A 17,049-nucleotide genomic window follows, 5' to 3' on the forward strand; every position below is an offset into this window, starting at 1 on the left:
GTCGTTGATGCGGCTTGACGGCAGTGTTGCCAACGTAGGCGAATTTTCGCCATTTAGGCTACTCAGAACGAGAATCGGCGACGAAAAAATCTAAAAGGCGACTGGTCGCCGATCAGGCTACTCTAGGGAAAAATTTTTGAAGTGAAACTTCTTTATCGGGGTTAGAAAAAAATTTAGATTTTAAATAGAACGTTTTTATCGGGACAGGTCACGCCGCACGGTTATTATTATTATCAATACATAGTATAAAACAAAGTCGCTTTCCCTGTCCCTATGTCCCTATGTCCCTATGTCCCTTTGTACGCTTAAATCTTTGAAACTACGCAACGGTTTTTGATGCGGTTTTTTTTAATAGATGGAGTGATTCAAGAGGAAGGTTTATATGTATAATAAGATCCATTAAGTAGTGGAGAAGTACTGTTATTTTTGAGGTTTCTAATGTGATGTCGTAAAAAATTACATTTATTCCGCTTACATTGCAAACGCAGGCTGAACCCTACGAGTTTTATCAAAATAATGTACTAAGTATTATACACATTGAAAAGGTCTACAGAAAAGTCCGCGATGGTATATGTCTATCTCTTATGGATAACCCACAATAACTTTTTTTGTCATTTACTTTTTACGACAAATAATGGCTAATTTTCGAAGCGATTTTAACCAATACAGCATTAGACCAAGCGCGCACCACGATTTTAATTTTTGCGACACGATTTCAAAATCGCGCTGTAGAAAATCGCAGAGAGTACGGTGCGCGCACAGCGATAATTTAATAGTGATCATTACTCATTTTCATCATGGATTTCGTACAAGTTGCTTGTCTTTATTTACTACTTCGGAGGATAAGAAGAAAAAAAAAGAAAATTCGTCAATATTAGACTCATCCTTTTACAGCAGATAAAATTGTCAAAGGTTTCTTTTATCAGAAATACAATGAACTTCCATGTATGGTATATATTTCTGATATGGATGTATCCCAAAAAATTCTTTGGCTATTATAGAATGAAAATTCCGCCAAAAGGCCACCCTTTGTGCTTTTTTTATTTTTTTTTTATTATTGTAACCTTTATGTATATTTTGTTTCTTGCATAATAAAGTGTTAAATAAATAAATAAATTCAAACTTTTGACAGATTACTGAGTTTATGTTTACCAAACAATACCTATAACACTATGATGTTTACTGTTGGACAGACGAAACACAAGTGAAGTGCCGGCCGGGCCCGAGTGTACGATTTTATGATCGCAGTGCGCGCGGTACCATACAATTTCATATTCTGCATTTCATTTTCGCGACAATCGCGTCGCGAGCAGTCGCAGCAAAATGTGACAAATCACAATTTTAAAATCGCTGCGATTATTTATTCGCATGTGCGCGCATTGTCATAGTAACTCCTACGTTGTATTTCTGCGATAAAATAATCACGCTGCATAAAGTCGTGGTGCGCGCTAGCTCTTAATCCTTAACCAATTAAATACCATGGATACATTGTTCATTTAATATAGATCTATATGGCCCTTTACACCGTATGATTTAAGTGAATATTTTCGAAGATATTACAGATTTAAAAATTGCAGGACGTAGCGTTTGCGGCCGCCCGGCTATGTATTTTATACCCGTGCGATGCCGGAGGCCGGAGCGGGCCGCTATATTTTTATACCTATACAAAGTTCACAATTTTTCTGTAGTGTATTTAGTATCAGCATTGCACCCGTGCGAAGCCGGGGCGGGTCGCTAGTAATTTAATATAATAAAAAAAAATACTTAATTGTACTTTTTTTGGACGGATTTTCTGGAAATTTAATTCTATTACCACAAATTTATGCCCTCGACTTCACTTTTACTAACTCATTTTGAAACTAGATTATACGTCGTTTAAAATGATGGCCTAATATAAACAAATTGTACGTGTTAGGTCTATTATATAAACAAATTAAAAAAAATGTGTGCGTGTGCTAGTGTACACACGTAAGAAGTGAAACTTCTTTATGACCTTATTTTTCAAAAAATAATTTACTATATGCAACTTTACAGAAATACGTCGAATCACGCGTGGTAGGGATAAGAAAAAGATGGCGCGTAACGGAAAAATGTCACGCGTAACGAAAAAATGTTACACTAAATTTTTTTCCAACCCCGATAAAGAAGTTTCACTTCAAAAATAAAAAAAAATATGTAGTTTTTAAAATGTTTACGTTCATTTCAATAAGAGAGTTCATGTCCTAGAATCGGACACAGGCCGTTTTTGGAATTTTGGAATTTATGGTCGAAGCTTTACGCAGACGCCAGATATTAGTAAAATTATTTGACTCCCGTCTATTTTGACGTTGTATTTCAATTCCGATTAATTTACTAGTACTTGGCTGAAAAAAATACTCCAATATATTTAATTTTCATTCAAAAACAATCCACTCAAACACGCATATTTTTGTAGATTTTTTTTTAAATTGCTCTAAATACAGCTTTTTTTTTATTGGGACTAGGGAAGCGCTTGACCACAACCTCGCCTGATGTTAAGCTGAGTTGTGGTCTGAGATGGAACGCGCTTCCCTAGAAGGTACCTTCACTATTCACTTCAAGACCCCCTTATTGTACTCGTCGGGGAACACAGAACACAGGAAGCAGTACAGTCCCTCGCGGTTCGGATAAAAAATGAACTTAAGCTTAAAATGAACTCGCGCCACAGTATTACAATATACATTATCATAATACTGCGCTCGCGCTCAGTGACGCGAACGGCCGGCTGGTACTACCTATATTATTCTTGCTCTGTGGCATGTCCGCATGTCTGTGGCCGCGGCCGGTAGGTACGCGTTGAACGGGAGTAACGCCACGCTCATAGCGTGTTCTAAAGATGGCTTATGTCTATTTATCACACTAAAACATATTATAAACTAGCTGCGCTCCGCGGTTTCACCCCCGTGGCTCCGCTCCTGTTAGTGTTAGGCTTTAGCGTGATGATATATAGCCTATAGCCTTCCTCGATGAATGGGCTATCTAACACCGAAAGAATTTTTCAAATAGGACCAGTAGTTTCTGAGATAAGCGCGTTCAAACAAACAAACTCTTCAGCTTTATAATATTAGTAAGTATAGATAAATTGATGAAAACTACATTTTATTTTATTCATATTGATATTTTGGTGTTTGGGCTACTTTAGGCTACTACAACTGAAATTCGGCGATATTAGGCTACTTCATGCATGAAAAACGGCGACATTAGGGCCAGTTCTGTTGGCAACACTGCTTGACGGAACACAGTGGGGTTTTGGTCGCGGTCGGTAGAAATCCAACAAATCCAACGTGGGTATCTAATATCTATGCAAGATTTCCCCACTTACAAAAAAAAGGGCAAGATAGCTAAGCTAATCCTAAGCTAAGCTAATCCTAATTCCTATGTAACAACATTTGTTCTACGACTATTGGCATAACGCAATAAATTATTTCTAATTTGTTTTTTTAAACTTTTATTGTACTCTCATAACATTTGTAAGTCTATGTTCTATTCATTATCGAAAGGACGACGCAACGCCCCCTTCCCCCTCTCGTTCGCTTCTTGATAACGTAATTTTTGGGATGCGCGTAGAGTTTATAATATTCAAACGGAAAATTAAAAGAATATTTATTTTTGTATGAATATAAAATCTAACAAATGATCAAAAGTCGTAGGACAATTAATGTAGTTACTTATGATGTTAGCTATCTTATCCTGCGCGGTTGCTGGTGTTTTACAATAAGTAACCCTGTATATAATAATGTAACATAACCATTGAGATAATATTACTACGTATGGAGGAGACACCACGAACAAAATCTGTGCGCCATTTTTTTGCTCTAACTAAGTTTTAAAAATTATTATAATCTAGTTAGGTACTTACCGATGAAAGTTATCCTTTGCACTTTTCCGTATTATTTGTATTATTTGTGCAATATCGTAACACACACGAAGGCATATTTGATGCGTTTCACTTTAAAACCATTAAAAAAACATAAGTGATGTAGGCAGTGTCGTCTCCATATGTATATCTCAATGAACATAACATAACATATTCAGAGTTCAGACTGCTATGGTTCGAGTCGGATATGTAATCTAGGCACATTGTTACGTAACATCGATGTAAAAAATGTAATTTAGTTTCTTATATAATTATGTCCAATATTTACCACTTTTAGTTCATTTCAACACATTTTAAGGGTCCGGAATATTTTTTCCTAATATTTTAATTTTTAATGTATGCCATCCAATCGAGAATAGGATCGATTCTGCGCCATTTTGAGGGCGCCAAAGTGTTAGAATTAATAATCTAAGTACCATAGAAAAAAAATGGTTTATAGACATAAGGCAAAACAAAATTACCAGTGATTGAAATGCATAATGAAGTAAAACGTATTTTTCCAAGGGTAATTATTATAAACTAGCTTTCCGTCCGCGGCTTCGCCCGTGCAGTCAAAGAAATACCCGCGTAGTTCCCGTTCCCGTGGGATTTCAGTGATAAAACCAATCCTATGTCCCGGGGTAAAAAGTGTATAGTGTAGTCACTACACTACACTGTAGTGTGTAGTGTATGTCCTTTCTCGGGTATCAAAATATCTCTATACCAAATTTCATGCAAATTGGTTCAGTAGTTAAGGTGTGATTGAGTAACAGCATGTAACAGACAGACAGACAGAGTTACTTTCGCATTTATAATATTAGTATGGATTGAGCAATAAAAAATCAACTTACCTGGCATGGCAGTGAATTTGAGTTCTTAACCGAAAAAAAATGGGTTGTGTTTGGATAATCCATTTCATAATATATTAAAGTTCAAACTGTGCGGCTAAATTGCTAGCTGGAATTTTATGACGTTAGTCGGTTGGTGACGATCGTTGAGTATCAGTGATTTAGGTAGCACAAGAGATAATAGACGTAATAGACTTAGTTTACGATAGTAAAGATTTTAACGTTTCATTTTTTTACGTTTTGCTAAGGCAACAAAGAAAGAGAGAAAAAAAAGCAATTGGGCAGAACAACGCCTGCTAGGACAGTTCGTACGACGTACAATAACAATTTTATTAATGAAAGTATTAACTGGAGATGTAAAGAGATTGAAATAAAGAATGCAAACATTTCTTCTCGATGTATATTTCATTAAACAAACACAATAAATAATGTCAACACTTACAAGGTAATAAACGATGAGGAATCTGAATTATATTACAAAATACTTAAACGTAAGGCATGATCGGTATCTAGACCTAAGAGGTGAAGTATATAACGTCATAAAATGTCCAACAATTGAAGACGTTTTACCAAGCGTAAGCCAGGCCAAGACCGTTCGTGTACGTCATGTGGGACACAGCAGGGGCTGCTGAGTAGGCAACACCTAATAAACCTCCAGCTACCTGAAAAAACGCAATATTATTACATATTTGTCAATATTTACAAGACAGCATCTAGTAACTGACTAATTGATAATTCACTGCTAACATTTTTGAAGTGAAACTTCTTTATCGGGGTTAGAAAAAAATTTAGTGTAATATTTTTTCGTTACGCGCCATCTTGTTTTTCACGCGTGATTGACGTATTTCTGTAAAGTTGCATATAGTAAATTATTTTTTGAAAAATAAGGTCATAAAGAAGTTTCACTTCTTACGTGTGTACACTAGTACACGCACACATTTTTTTAATTATATATCATGCTACATTGATGACCACCCAGAATTCCAAACTTACTAGTTACGTTCTTAGGAAAATTATCTTAGAACTTATAAATTGCCCTTTAATAAAATCAAGGACAAATATATATTGGATCCATGATAATATCCAAAGATTGGATAGATTGAATCCGCATGAGAAATATTATAATATTATTGTCTAATAAAGATCTAATATTTTTTACATAAACAACTTCTTACTCTAGCTGTAGCAACAGGAGCAGCAACATGCGATACTATAGGTGCAGCATAACTGTGGTATGCAGGTGCTACGGCCAAGCCAGGGTTGCTTACACGAATGTCAGCTTTGCGCACACTTGAAAATGGAGTATCGATCGCTTTGCTGTAGGTGGAGATCTATAATAAAGAAAAAAAAGGAATAATTAATAAATTAACGTAAATATTACATAACTATTTACCGGTACTAAATGTGATTGCAAAACCAACAGTAGGTACCTATATGTGAATCGAGAGTAGAAATACGGGAATGTAAAACATATTGAATTAAAAGGCTCATCGCCTATGACTCTATAAGTGAAAAAAAAACAGAAATGAAACATGAATATTATATAGAGATGTTTTATGAAAGAATACTTATATTATATAAGTACATTAGTAATTATACCAATGCATTTGTTTTAACCATACCTGTCCCAAATTAAAAGGCGATCTTAATATGTTCGAATGTTGTGAAGAAATGGCTGGCTGAGCGGGGTATGAGCTATAAGGGTTCCATGCTCCATAGGAGTACGCAGGTGCTCCATAAACCGCGGGAGCAAGAAGCCCTCCAGCCTTGACGGTTGCCGCCAAACAAACAAATAAAAGTACCTGCAAACAAATTTAATTTTCATATATTGCCTTAAAAACAGAGTAGAGTAATAAATTTTAATATAACGTGAGTACATTAAAAATATATAAATAAAAGTTTAAGGAAAAGAATACACAAAAATTCAGCATTCTTGTAGCTTTCGAAAAATCCCGTTTTATCGTTGCCATGAGCTTGGGGTGGCGCTACGAAATTTGAATCAAAAAGCCCCTATAATAGAGGCCTATTTGTAGAGGCAAATCATGAGGCGCATACCTCTTACCAATTATTCCTTATATAACTCTTTATTAGATGAAATTGTTTTGAATTCACCCTTACCTTTGCAATCATGGCGAGTCTTTAACGCTACCAGGTTTGATAGTGGTGTGGTGTCACATAAACCGCGGCAGGCTTTTATACTATTGTTCAAGTATTACTACAAGGAGCCTGATATAACTTGATTTTAACATAATGTAGGTAACATGTCATTGTATACGAGTGTAGAGCTTCTAAAAGCCCAGGTGTGGTCGTGCAAGGACAACGCATGATTGGGTCATGATAAAACTGCATTACTGCGTATACGCATAACAATAAATGCATTCTGTTCCATTTGTGTCAAATTATATCATAGGTGAGTTTGATTCAGAGACATCACATGCTTTTAATTATAAAACCAACTCAAACTCAAGTTCACGAAAACTGTTATAAATGCGCAGTAAGTCGGCAACTCGTTTTAATTCAGTCATCTTTCTTCAGGTAAAAAAATCAGTTAATCAGGTAAAAAGATGATAAGTAATGTTGCCGGCAGTTTTGAAAATGGGTGATTTTATAGATCTCATTTTTTATAAAGTCTTGACTTACATTTTTGTTGAAGATAATTTCTTTTTTCTCGAAAATATAAAACATGAAGAAGACTCAGTAACTTGACAAAATCATGAAATACTTACTAAGAAGCGGACGACATACATAAAAATATACCTACCGCGGTACCGGATAATTTATATAAGAGTAGATACTATCCAGTTATTCACATAAAAATACTATATAGTTATTTATATTTATTACTAGAGGTCCGCCCCGGCTTCGCCCGTGGTACATATTTCGCAATAAAAGGTAGCTCTAGAGTATATGTCCTTCCTCGGGTATCAAAATATCTCCATACCAAATTTCATGCAAATTGGTTCAGTAGTTTAGGCGTGATTGAGTAACAGACAGACAGACAGAGTTACTTTCGCATTTATAATATTAGTATGGATTATTAATCTATAATCTAGCTTTTACTGGGTCAATGGTTATAGTACCTAGATATCATATTATTATAATATGTATATGTCGAGAAAGGGCGTGCTATTACAAATTATGCATTCCAAAATCCGCTTTATACCTATCGCACGGACACCTTGTTCTTATCTATATTACCTCGGTCCAGGGTCCTAGAGGGTATATGTATTCAATAATATATTGTTGACTAGTATTTTAACTTATTTTTAATATCTTTTATGAAGATGCATGTTGGTCTCTACTCTCTATCTTTAGGTACCCCTCATCTATCTACAATTCTACATAGAATTCGAAACTTCTTCAATCGTCATTATACGCATAGAGATAATTTAATAATCATAGGTAAGTGTAATATTATAAAAATAAGGTCAGTGAAGCGACGAAGTAAAAGCATACAGATTTCTAGAACGTAGGTAAACGTTTAATTAGATCCGTCAGCCTGCCAGGGAAGAGCGAACGCAGTCAATAATTATTTAAAACAACGTTTTCTATTCAGTCTACTTCAACTAACTGTGCACTACACATATTTGAATTGTATCTTTTATATTTTACTATGATTCAAAATACTCCCTTTATATACTTTCTTATATCATTAAGTAGTGGTGAGCGATGGTACCCTGCTTCTGAATTCAGTGATAAAAATTTAAAAGTAGAATATACAACGAAAATGCCTTTATTTGAAATTAATTATAGTGGAGCAATATTCAATAAAATCGAAAAGTCTCCGAAATATACAGAAAAAAATAAAACAGATCTTCAGAATAGGAGAGTAAATGTTAAAATTGAAGACTATCCATCATTGAATCAATGGAGAGTAAGAAATACAACATTACGAAACACCACAACGGCTGGTCTCAAACAGTTTCGTCATAAGCGAAAGATATCCAGGAGGTGTAAAACAGGACAGAATTTGCAGCATGTTGGCGCATATTCGAATAAATCAGCACAGAGTCGATTCTTAGAAGTTTTTGAAGTAGTAGAGTTTGATCATGTACCCTGCACATCTATCAATGGATTGGAGGGAACTTGCCTTCATGAATATGACTGTAATAAGACAGGTGGGAAAAATATGGGTATCTGCGCTGATGGATATGGAACTTGCTGTATAGGTATGTAGAAATATAAATAAATATGTAGATCTAGTACTTAATATACGATTTTATTATCATATTATTTTACAATATGTATGCAGTTCAATTTGGATGCGACATGGAATCCGCGGCGCCGTCTGGATGGTTTACTAACTCCGAGTTTCCTTTGCCAAATACCGATCGATTATCATGTACAGTCACATTACATAAATCGTCAGTGGAAATCCAACAGATAAGACTTGATTTTTTAAATTTTGAGGTAAGCCACTTTATATTATATTCGTTATTAAGTTGATTAAAGTTCTGAATGGACTGACTGATTCCTCGATTAAATTTTAACAGGTTCTTCCACCCACGGCCGGAAATTGCGAGCAAGACCAATTCATAGTTACGGGACAAAACGTTAATAATGTTATACCAATATTATGCGGCATTAATACAGGGCAACATGGTTGGTAATAAGGCGATTTGTATAAACACTAAATTTATAAAAAAAAAAACAATGAATTTTTTTCATCTGTGTCCCAGAACCAAATACATTACTTTGAACATCTTACGAAAATTAAGTACTTAACTAAGTAATCATATTTGTAAACTTTCACCGAAAACCCTCATATGATGGAAGGCATTTGTCAGTGCAGTGGGAACGATACGATATGTTAATAATATTTTTAAAACGAGTTTACAATATGTAGTTTATTGTACAATCTAGGCTACTCAGTCAATACACTATTTTAATTTGTATCTATCTGCCTGTAATATCATGATCGCACGAGATACAGCTCCATAATTGTACCAAAATATAATAATATTATAAAAGTTAGACTTGAGATAGCTTTTAATAAACGAGAAATTGTTTCAGTTTATATTGAAGTTGGTAATGTAAAGGGCCCAGTGAGTCTGTCTTTTCAAACCGTTACAGCAGACAGTCGGCTGTTTTCTATAAAGGTAATAAGGACATATATGTAGGTAAATGCAGATAATTAATTCCCCAATAAGAACAAACCTGGTTCATTGCCTGTAGAGTTAACATCTTGTTTTCCGGTCACTTTACCACAGATAAGAGAATAGTTACTTTACTATCAAACGGTAAAAAATTATGAGAAGCTTAAATAAACCGAAATAGGCTGACTGTCTTCCAAGCATTAGATATATATTACATTGGTTAATTCTTAGATAATTAAGTAAGGTTAATAAATATTTTACTTTTAAGGTGACCCAAATAACAATAAATCATGAATTATCAGCACCTACAGGATGTCTTCAATATTTTAAAGGCAGTCAAGGTCATTTGGAATCATTTAACTATCGGGACCGATATGAAATTGCGGTTGGAAACACACCTAGTTATTTGGTATATAGTTACTATATTTTGTTGCATGATTGATTTTTATACACGAGGTTCCATCCTCACAACTTTGCTTCTGTCATTAGTGTGGATTAATAGGTATACCTCAATAATCTTGATAAAGAATAAAATAATTAAGCCAAGCCACAACTTATTTAACTGAATGCTTAAATTTTGATACCCATTTTGATTATAGAATAATCTTAATTACGCCATGTGCATAGAGCGACAACCAGATGCATGCAGCGTAACATATACCAACGTAGGAAAAATGCAAATTTTAAATTATGACACTGGTATGTACTTTCTCGTAATATTTCTTGTAGGTAATAATTAGAGATGAAACGGATAGCAGTTTGGCCGGATACCGGATATTCGGCCGACCAAGTGGCCGGATAGCCGAATATCCGGCGAAACTTAGCCGTTTGCGTAGGCGTCGCGCGAACGATAGATCGTCTTTATGGGAATACTTTGACATAATAGTAGGGGAGCCCAGGATGCTAAATGTGGATTTACTCGAGCGTCACGGGAACCTATTAGAATTGGTAGATTAGACCATAGCGAGAAAAAAAGGTCCTATAATGTTTTCACTTTTAGCGGTGGGGAAGGGTTTTTTGATTTTTTTTAATTTAAAAAAGAAAAAAATTGGCTTGGAAATACTCAAGCGCGTTAGATATTGATATTTTGCATGCTCCAGGACGTCACTGAAAAAAAGTATACGTTAATCTGACGATTTAAGTGGCGATTTAATCGCTATGAAGAAAGGGTAAAAAATTAAAGTAATATTATTCGAGCGCGTCAGATTAATATATGGGGGGGTTAATTACAATATTAGAAGTCCCCATTTCGCTAATCTGACGATTCGAGCTCAACCTTAGGGAATTATGGATTATTCAAATTTTCCAGCGGGGCCCCTGAGCGCACCCACCAACCATAACTGCTCATATTGACTAGAGGTACTAATGAATAGCTAAGGTACCGTCCCTTATAGTAATCTGACGCGCTCGAGTAAATCCCAAAATCCCCTCTTGGCCTCCCCTACTATAAGCAGTGAAAATAAAAAGTTAGCTCTTTGTTTATTATGCAATGTTAATATTTCTCGTGGCGGCGAAGCGAAAAAAGCAGGTAATGTATCTAATAATAAATAATCTAATTGCAATAATTTTAATACCTATCAAGTAAAATAATATCTTGCAAATTTCGTAACGTATTCAATAACTAGATTTCCGCCCGCGGCTTCGCCCGCGTTTTCAAAGAAAAACCCGCATAGTTCCCGTTCCCGTGGGATTTCCGGGATAAAACCTATCCTATGTGTTAATCCAAGTTAATATATGTGTGCTAAATTTCATTGTAATCGGTTCAGTAGTTTTTACGTGAAAGAGTAACAAACATCCATACATCCATACATCCTTACAAACTTTCGCCTTTATAATATATATTCAATATATTCAAATATTCAATAATTATTGATTTCGGGGAAATGTGATTCTTGCTAAATAAAGCAAATAATTACTCAAAAATATGTTTCTTTTATCCAGCTATTTTTTTTTAATCGGCCGGATGTATATCCGGCCGAATAGTAGCTATCCGGCATTCGGCCGGATAGTATTATGGGGGCAGGATAGGCCGGATACCGGATAGTTACCGGATATCCGTTTCATCTCTAGTAATAATATTAGTCATGTATCTACTATAGATCTCCTAAATATCAATGTAAGTATTAATAATAACTAAAATATTTCTTAGATGGATTACCAATTATTCCTCCCAGACAAGCGGGTGTCGAAATATTTAACTGTCCATCGGATTGGTTGCTTATATCAGCCGTGAGGTTGTGTGGAGAGCGACTCAATGATGGTTCCGTACTTCAGGATTTCTCTTTAGACGCTCCTGTGACAGGTTGGTTAATATTTTTAATGCGTATAGTATCATCATAATGCCACTTTTTACCACTTCTATATCTAGCTTCAAAGGACCTATCCTTACTTATTTTTACGGGAAACCTCTTTTTCATACACGGAGTTTTCTCGGTATAGTTCCCGAGAGCGAAAACGGGGCGGCCGCTACGCAAGTATGGTAATGTCATGAACTATAAGCGACAAGTAACTGTAGCCGCAAGTGTAATGTGGAGGATATTACTGCGCTTGGTTACTGTCGCGCCCATCATACTATTATTACTCAGATACCTTATTATTGACTTCTGCGCAGGTTCGGGCTAACGCCAAAACAAATTTCCTGCTTACAAAATTTCTCTTTCAGATGATGGAGTGGGCCCAATCGTCGTATGGTTTAGATCTGACAGTGTTTATACAGGCCGGGGTTTCAAGCTGCATTTCCAACAAAATTCTTGCTCAATTCCTTCATAAGTCAGCAGCTAATAAATAATAATTATTATTATTGAAAATAATAAATATATAACTATTTAATGATGTTTTGTAACACCTTGTTTTTATTACTTAACTACTTCATCTCGTAATTTATACATTTTTATAGTTTTTCGGTACAGGATACAGTAATGTTAAATAATATAATACGCAGTTCATTCCCATAAATTTTGTTCTTATTAATCTTTTAAAAGATCCTCATGATTCATGTTCATGGGCCATGAACTTTTAATAACTAGAAATTTCTAGTTTTTTGTTCAAGTTACTTATCTTGAAAAAAATTATTATAAACAAAGTATTAACATTTTTAAACTTTTATGGCGCGATCTTGTTAAGTACTTATATTTATATGAAGGGCTCCACGAAGTGAAAAATTTTACCGACAATTATTTAAACATTTTTTTAATGTGCAATAAGGACGGAAGTTCGAAAAAATTTCGTTAGTTAACATTTGTCTAATTTGTTGAAAAATTAACTTTAAGTAAAATTTCCAACGGGAGCAAATTCTTTGAAGTGTTCGGAATACACCATAATTTTTTTAAATTTTTAAATTAATATTTAATACCTTAAAAAAAATAATTAGTGTGACGTGCTCGGTTTTGAAGCCGCGCGGGCTAACAAAAAATGCCGCGCGGAGGCCTACTTTCAGCGTTAAATTAAAATTATAAATAAAATGGAGATAGAATGCCGGGAGTCGGGAGATTTTCGTTGGAAATTTCCTCCTCTTTAAGAATCTTTTTTCAAAATTTCTGAAATGTTAATAATTTCGGAGTTATTAACAATAAACGAAATACCTTTTTTTTGCAACTTAATTTGTTTATAACTTTTGCAATTTTTTGTGTGCTAATACACATTTCCGATACATTTTTCTAGACGTCATTCCGAATCAAATGAGCTATCGCACGTATTTTTAAGACGCCATTTTCAACTTATCAAGTAGACTATACTTAATCAATAAGTATTCGCTTGAGTATTCGAAAACATAGAACGATACTGAATATTTAAATAATACGCGCCTCTCAATTCATAACGCTAAGCATAATGGCTGGTTCACACTTTGATTAGTGCGAGTGCAGGTGATTAGTGCGAGTGCAGGTGTGTAGTGCGAGTAGTGTCCAATTCAACTGCGAGTGCAGGTGTGTAGTGCGAGTAGTGTCCAATTCAACTGCGAGTGCAGGTGATTAGTGCGAGTGCAGGACAATGGTGAAATTCGCGACGCTACACACTACGCTAAACACTAAACACTAAACACTCCTGTCCAGACGTGTTTAGGCAGGCACACTGCGAGTGAGGGGGAAGGGAGGGCGCGCGGGACGTGGCTACTCGCAGTCCACTCGCAAAAAAATAGAATACGCTTCTATTCACTTTACTACACAGCCTACTAAACACTCGCACTAAACAGTCGCTGTCCACACGTAGTACTACTCATCACCTGCACTCGCACTAATCAAAGTGTGAACCAGCCATAACGCACACTGCCGAAATTTGGTTTTATTGTTTTTATTTACTGTAGACACAGGATATTTGATATGTTTTAGTAAATAAATTAATAACATATATGTTCCTGGATATTCTACGCCATCTCGCGTGTAAAAAGATCGCTGACGTTCAAGCTGCGCAAAGGTGATTTATCGCTCTATTTAGAAGTATGACTATGAGGTGGTATACAAATAACAAATAAGTAGGTGGCAAGCCACGGCTCATGAGCTTAGCTCAAAAATAAAATAATAGGCACTTAACTTTCATGCGAAACTTTACCCAAGCGCAAACATACACCCACGACTTTCTTCCAGCATTCTTTTTACGTTTCGCGTGTCGCAATCTTTTTAATTAATAAATCGACAGTACAACATATTATGATCGATTTATTAATAAAAAAAAATGACAGCTCTTGAAAAGTGTAAACTAATTACTAATCGTCGCTTATAATGACCCCATACCAATATAGACAAGAGACAATTTAAATTTAAGAAAATATTAAATAACCATTACACTTATGTACTTACATCTTTATTTAATCAAAAAACATTAAAAAAATGTATTTCATATAACAATATATGTACAACTAAATCAATAAATGCAAAAAGATAATTAAGATTTATTTACAAAAAATCCACTTAGTTTAAGACAAAGAAAAGTTTAAACGTGAAGTAAATTAAAACTGCAATTCCTAATCCTATACTTGAAAAGTAAAGAAAATAAGTTTATTTTCTAAAATTCATGTATAATAAAATGAATGAGTAAGAAATACTTTTAATTATTTCACCTTCTGTTTTTGTTCATTACATTTTTCTTTTACACCATCTTTAACAATTTTATGGAAGGACAATATTATAACAACAAAAATAGCTCTTAAAATCCCCATACTTAATAATTGAAGTAATACTTGGCCCACACTGTCTATTGTTCCACAGTATAAAAGAGAAAGTATATGACCGGTGAATCCAAAAACTGAGTATGATTTTCCACGCTGAAAGGAAAAAAAAACATATTTAAATAAATCCTGGCTTCTCTAGTTAATAATAGTCATATTATGCTTTACATTATTTCATGACTTGCTATCAGGTCTTTTGCAGTTAAATTATTAATCTTCTTATATATAATAATGAATCGCAAAATGTGTTGGTAAGCGCATAACTCGAGAACGGCTGAACCGATTTCGATAATTCTTTTTTTATTATATTCCTTGAAGTACGAGGATGGTTCTTATGTAGAGAAAACGTAAGTATGTACCACGGGCGAAGCCGGGGCGGACCGCTAGTTGTTTAAAAAAAAAGTTATCCATTGAGAACTTCTATTGGATAAAATAGGTAAATCTCACACACAACATACTTTATAATCGCAAATGACATTTAAAATCCTTGAAAATGTAATAATATAATGTTGTGCATGCTTGGAATTTCAGTATTTATTTTAAATCAAAAGTGGTTTACCTTCAGGTAAGGTAATCATTTTTGGTTATTTTTAATACATTTTGGACATTCATATATTTATGTCTGGAGATAAATAATTTTTAGGGCTTCATATTTTTTGACAAAGACGAGATTGTGCAACATTAACAATATTGTTTATTTAGATATCAACAGTTCCTTATAGCTTATAGAAACTTACCAAAGCATCTTGAATCATTTTCTTTCCAACTTCAGAAGGACTATGGAGTCCCCCTGAACCAGATATTAGTTTTGTCTCCTTAGGTTTAGTAAGTTCTTCACATTTGAAGCCAGGTGTGTCTGTGTCAGGTGGAAAAGCTAGTGTGAGTCGAACATTTGTTCCAACTAATTCCATGAATACTGATTCTGCAAGACCTCTTACTGCCCACTTAGCTGCACCGTATGCACTATACCCATAAATACCTGGAATAACATACATTTTATGTGATTTACCATTATATTACATGTTATAAAAACAAGTCTTCCACTGAATCTGTCTATAAATGAAAAACTATTGCACTGTTTTTCATTCCATTTTTACCAATGGATAGCATGGTTCTCAAAAAAGTTATTAGAACCTATATTATTTTTAATTTTAGAACAAGTCAGCGTTTAAGAAATAAGTGGGTGCAAAGAACCAGCTTCCTTTGCACCTTGTGTAATAATTAGTACTTACCCAAAAGTGCTGCTTCTGTTGAAACGAAAACTATCAATCCTTCATTTCGTTCTTTCATTCCTTCTAATACGTATCTAGTTGGGTAAGCTGTTCCAAAATAATTGAGATCGATCATTTGTTTTATATCTTCTACTTTCATTTTCTCAAACTGTCCGCAAATGCACATTCCAGCACAATTGATAAGCATAAATATGGGGCTAATTTTTTCTTCTAACTCGGAAAGGCATTTTTTTATCGAATCGTAATCAGATGTAACGTCCAATGATGCGTATTGTATTTTTTGATCTTTTCGAATAACATGATCATTTGATATTTCATTTACCACCGTAGTAAGCTTGTTAACATCTCGACCGATGATTGTTACATTCGCTCCTAATTTTGCGGCCTCTATAGCAACCGCTTTGCCAATTCCACTAGACCCGCCGGTGACCACAACATGTTTGTGATTTAAGTCCTTGTAAACTATTTTTTTCTCTAAATAGAAATGTAACACTAATAGAAATATACATAATACAACAAGTAGAACACCACTTAAAGTTAAAAACATTTTATCTGTGATTTACTCCGAACTCCGAGACTCCGAAAGTTAATTGCTCCGAGCCGAAATTAAAGTTCATAGATATATTCAAAACTTTGAGAGCAAAACAGCAGTGCACAAGTCAACGCCAGTCTGCAGTCAACTGACAATGACAGTAATGATTGGGTTTCCAGTTTATATTTAAAACTAGCGACCCGCCCTGTTTTCACGGCCCACGGGTGCAATGGCGGCCGGCCGGTGCCCGGTACCTCCGCAAACGCTACGTCCCGCAATTTTTAAATCTGTAATATCTTCGAAAAT

At 34.8% G+C, this 17,049-nt stretch overlaps 3 protein-coding genes across 3 annotated transcripts; 1 reads left to right on the forward strand and 2 right to left on the reverse strand.

Annotated features, from left to right (window-relative positions):
• Positions 1 to 5,117: 5,117 nt before the first annotated feature.
• On the reverse strand, positions 5,118 to 7,077 carry LOC149902851 (cuticle protein 76-like). The gene is made up of 4 exons (XM_090109644.1): positions 6,841 to 7,077; positions 6,345 to 6,524; positions 5,898 to 6,053; positions 5,118 to 5,384 (listed from the first exon to the last, which is right to left on the reverse strand). The coding sequence occupies exons 1-4, from the start codon at positions 6,850 to 6,852 to the stop codon at positions 5,289 to 5,291; spliced, it is 444 nt and encodes a 147-aa protein (XP_089965770.1). The 5' UTR covers positions 6,853 to 7,077; the 3' UTR covers positions 5,118 to 5,288.
• A 1,168-nt stretch (positions 7,078 to 8,245) lies between these two features.
• LOC149902852 (uncharacterized) lies at positions 8,246 to 12,651 on the forward strand. Its single transcript, XM_090109606.1, has 8 exons — positions 8,246 to 8,891; positions 8,975 to 9,132; positions 9,216 to 9,324; positions 9,736 to 9,821; positions 10,087 to 10,227; positions 10,418 to 10,517; positions 11,968 to 12,120; positions 12,481 to 12,651. The coding sequence occupies exons 1-8, from the start codon at positions 8,336 to 8,338 to the stop codon at positions 12,585 to 12,587; spliced, it is 1,410 nt and encodes a 469-aa protein (XP_089965732.1). The 5' UTR covers positions 8,246 to 8,335; the 3' UTR covers positions 12,588 to 12,651.
• A 1,977-nt stretch (positions 12,652 to 14,628) lies between these two features.
• On the reverse strand, positions 14,629 to 16,879 carry Kdsr (3-ketodihydrosphingosine reductase). Its single transcript, XM_090109399.1, has 3 exons — positions 16,212 to 16,879; positions 15,717 to 15,958; positions 14,629 to 15,075 (listed from the first exon to the last, which is right to left on the reverse strand). The coding sequence occupies exons 1-3, from the start codon at positions 16,756 to 16,758 to the stop codon at positions 14,863 to 14,865; spliced, it is 1,002 nt and encodes a 333-aa protein (XP_089965525.1). The 5' UTR covers positions 16,759 to 16,879; the 3' UTR covers positions 14,629 to 14,862.
• Between the last annotated feature and the right edge of the window lie 170 nt (positions 16,880 to 17,049).

This window comes from Colias eurytheme, chromosome 14, assembly GCF_061535395.1.
Source record: "Colias eurytheme isolate Ceu_HAF_F1 chromosome 14, ilColEury1 Martin Lab GWU primary, whole genome shotgun sequence".
Taxonomy (NCBI): Eukaryota; Metazoa; Arthropoda; class Insecta; order Lepidoptera; family Pieridae; genus Colias; species Colias eurytheme.

Excerpts from the sequence above, each read along its gene's own strand:
- LOC149902851 (XM_090109644.1), bottom strand. Across the intron at positions 6,054-6,344 it reads CGCCTTTTAATTTGGGACAG|ATCTCCACCTACAGCAAAGC; the intron begins GTATGGTTAAAA and ends TCTTTATTATAG. Across the intron at positions 5,385-5,897 it reads CTCCTGTTGCTACAGCTAGA|GTAGCTGGAGGTTTATTAGG; the intron begins GTAAGAAGTTGT and ends GCGTTTTTTCAG.
- LOC149902852 (XM_090109606.1), top strand. The coding sequence starts at position 8,336 with ATGATTCAAAATACTCCCTTTATATACTTTCTTATATCATTAAGTAGT. Across the intron at positions 10,228-10,417 it reads GAAACACACCTAGTTATTTG|AATAATCTTAATTACGCCAT; the intron begins GTATATAGTTAC and ends TTTTGATTATAG. Across the intron at positions 10,518-11,967 it reads AATTTTAAATTATGACACTG|ATGGATTACCAATTATTCCT; the intron begins GTATGTACTTTC and ends AATATTTCTTAG.
- Kdsr (XM_090109399.1), bottom strand. The coding sequence starts at position 16,758 with ATGTTTTTAACTTTAAGTGGTGTTCTACTTGTTGTATTATGTATATTT. Across the intron at positions 15,959-16,211 it reads AACAGAAGCAGCACTTTTGG|GTATTTATGGGTATAGTGCA; the intron begins GTAAGTACTAAT and ends ATGTTATTCCAG. Across the intron at positions 15,076-15,716 it reads AAATGATTCAAGATGCTTTG|CGTGGAAAATCATACTCAGT; the intron begins GTAAGTTTCTAT and ends TTTTCCTTTCAG.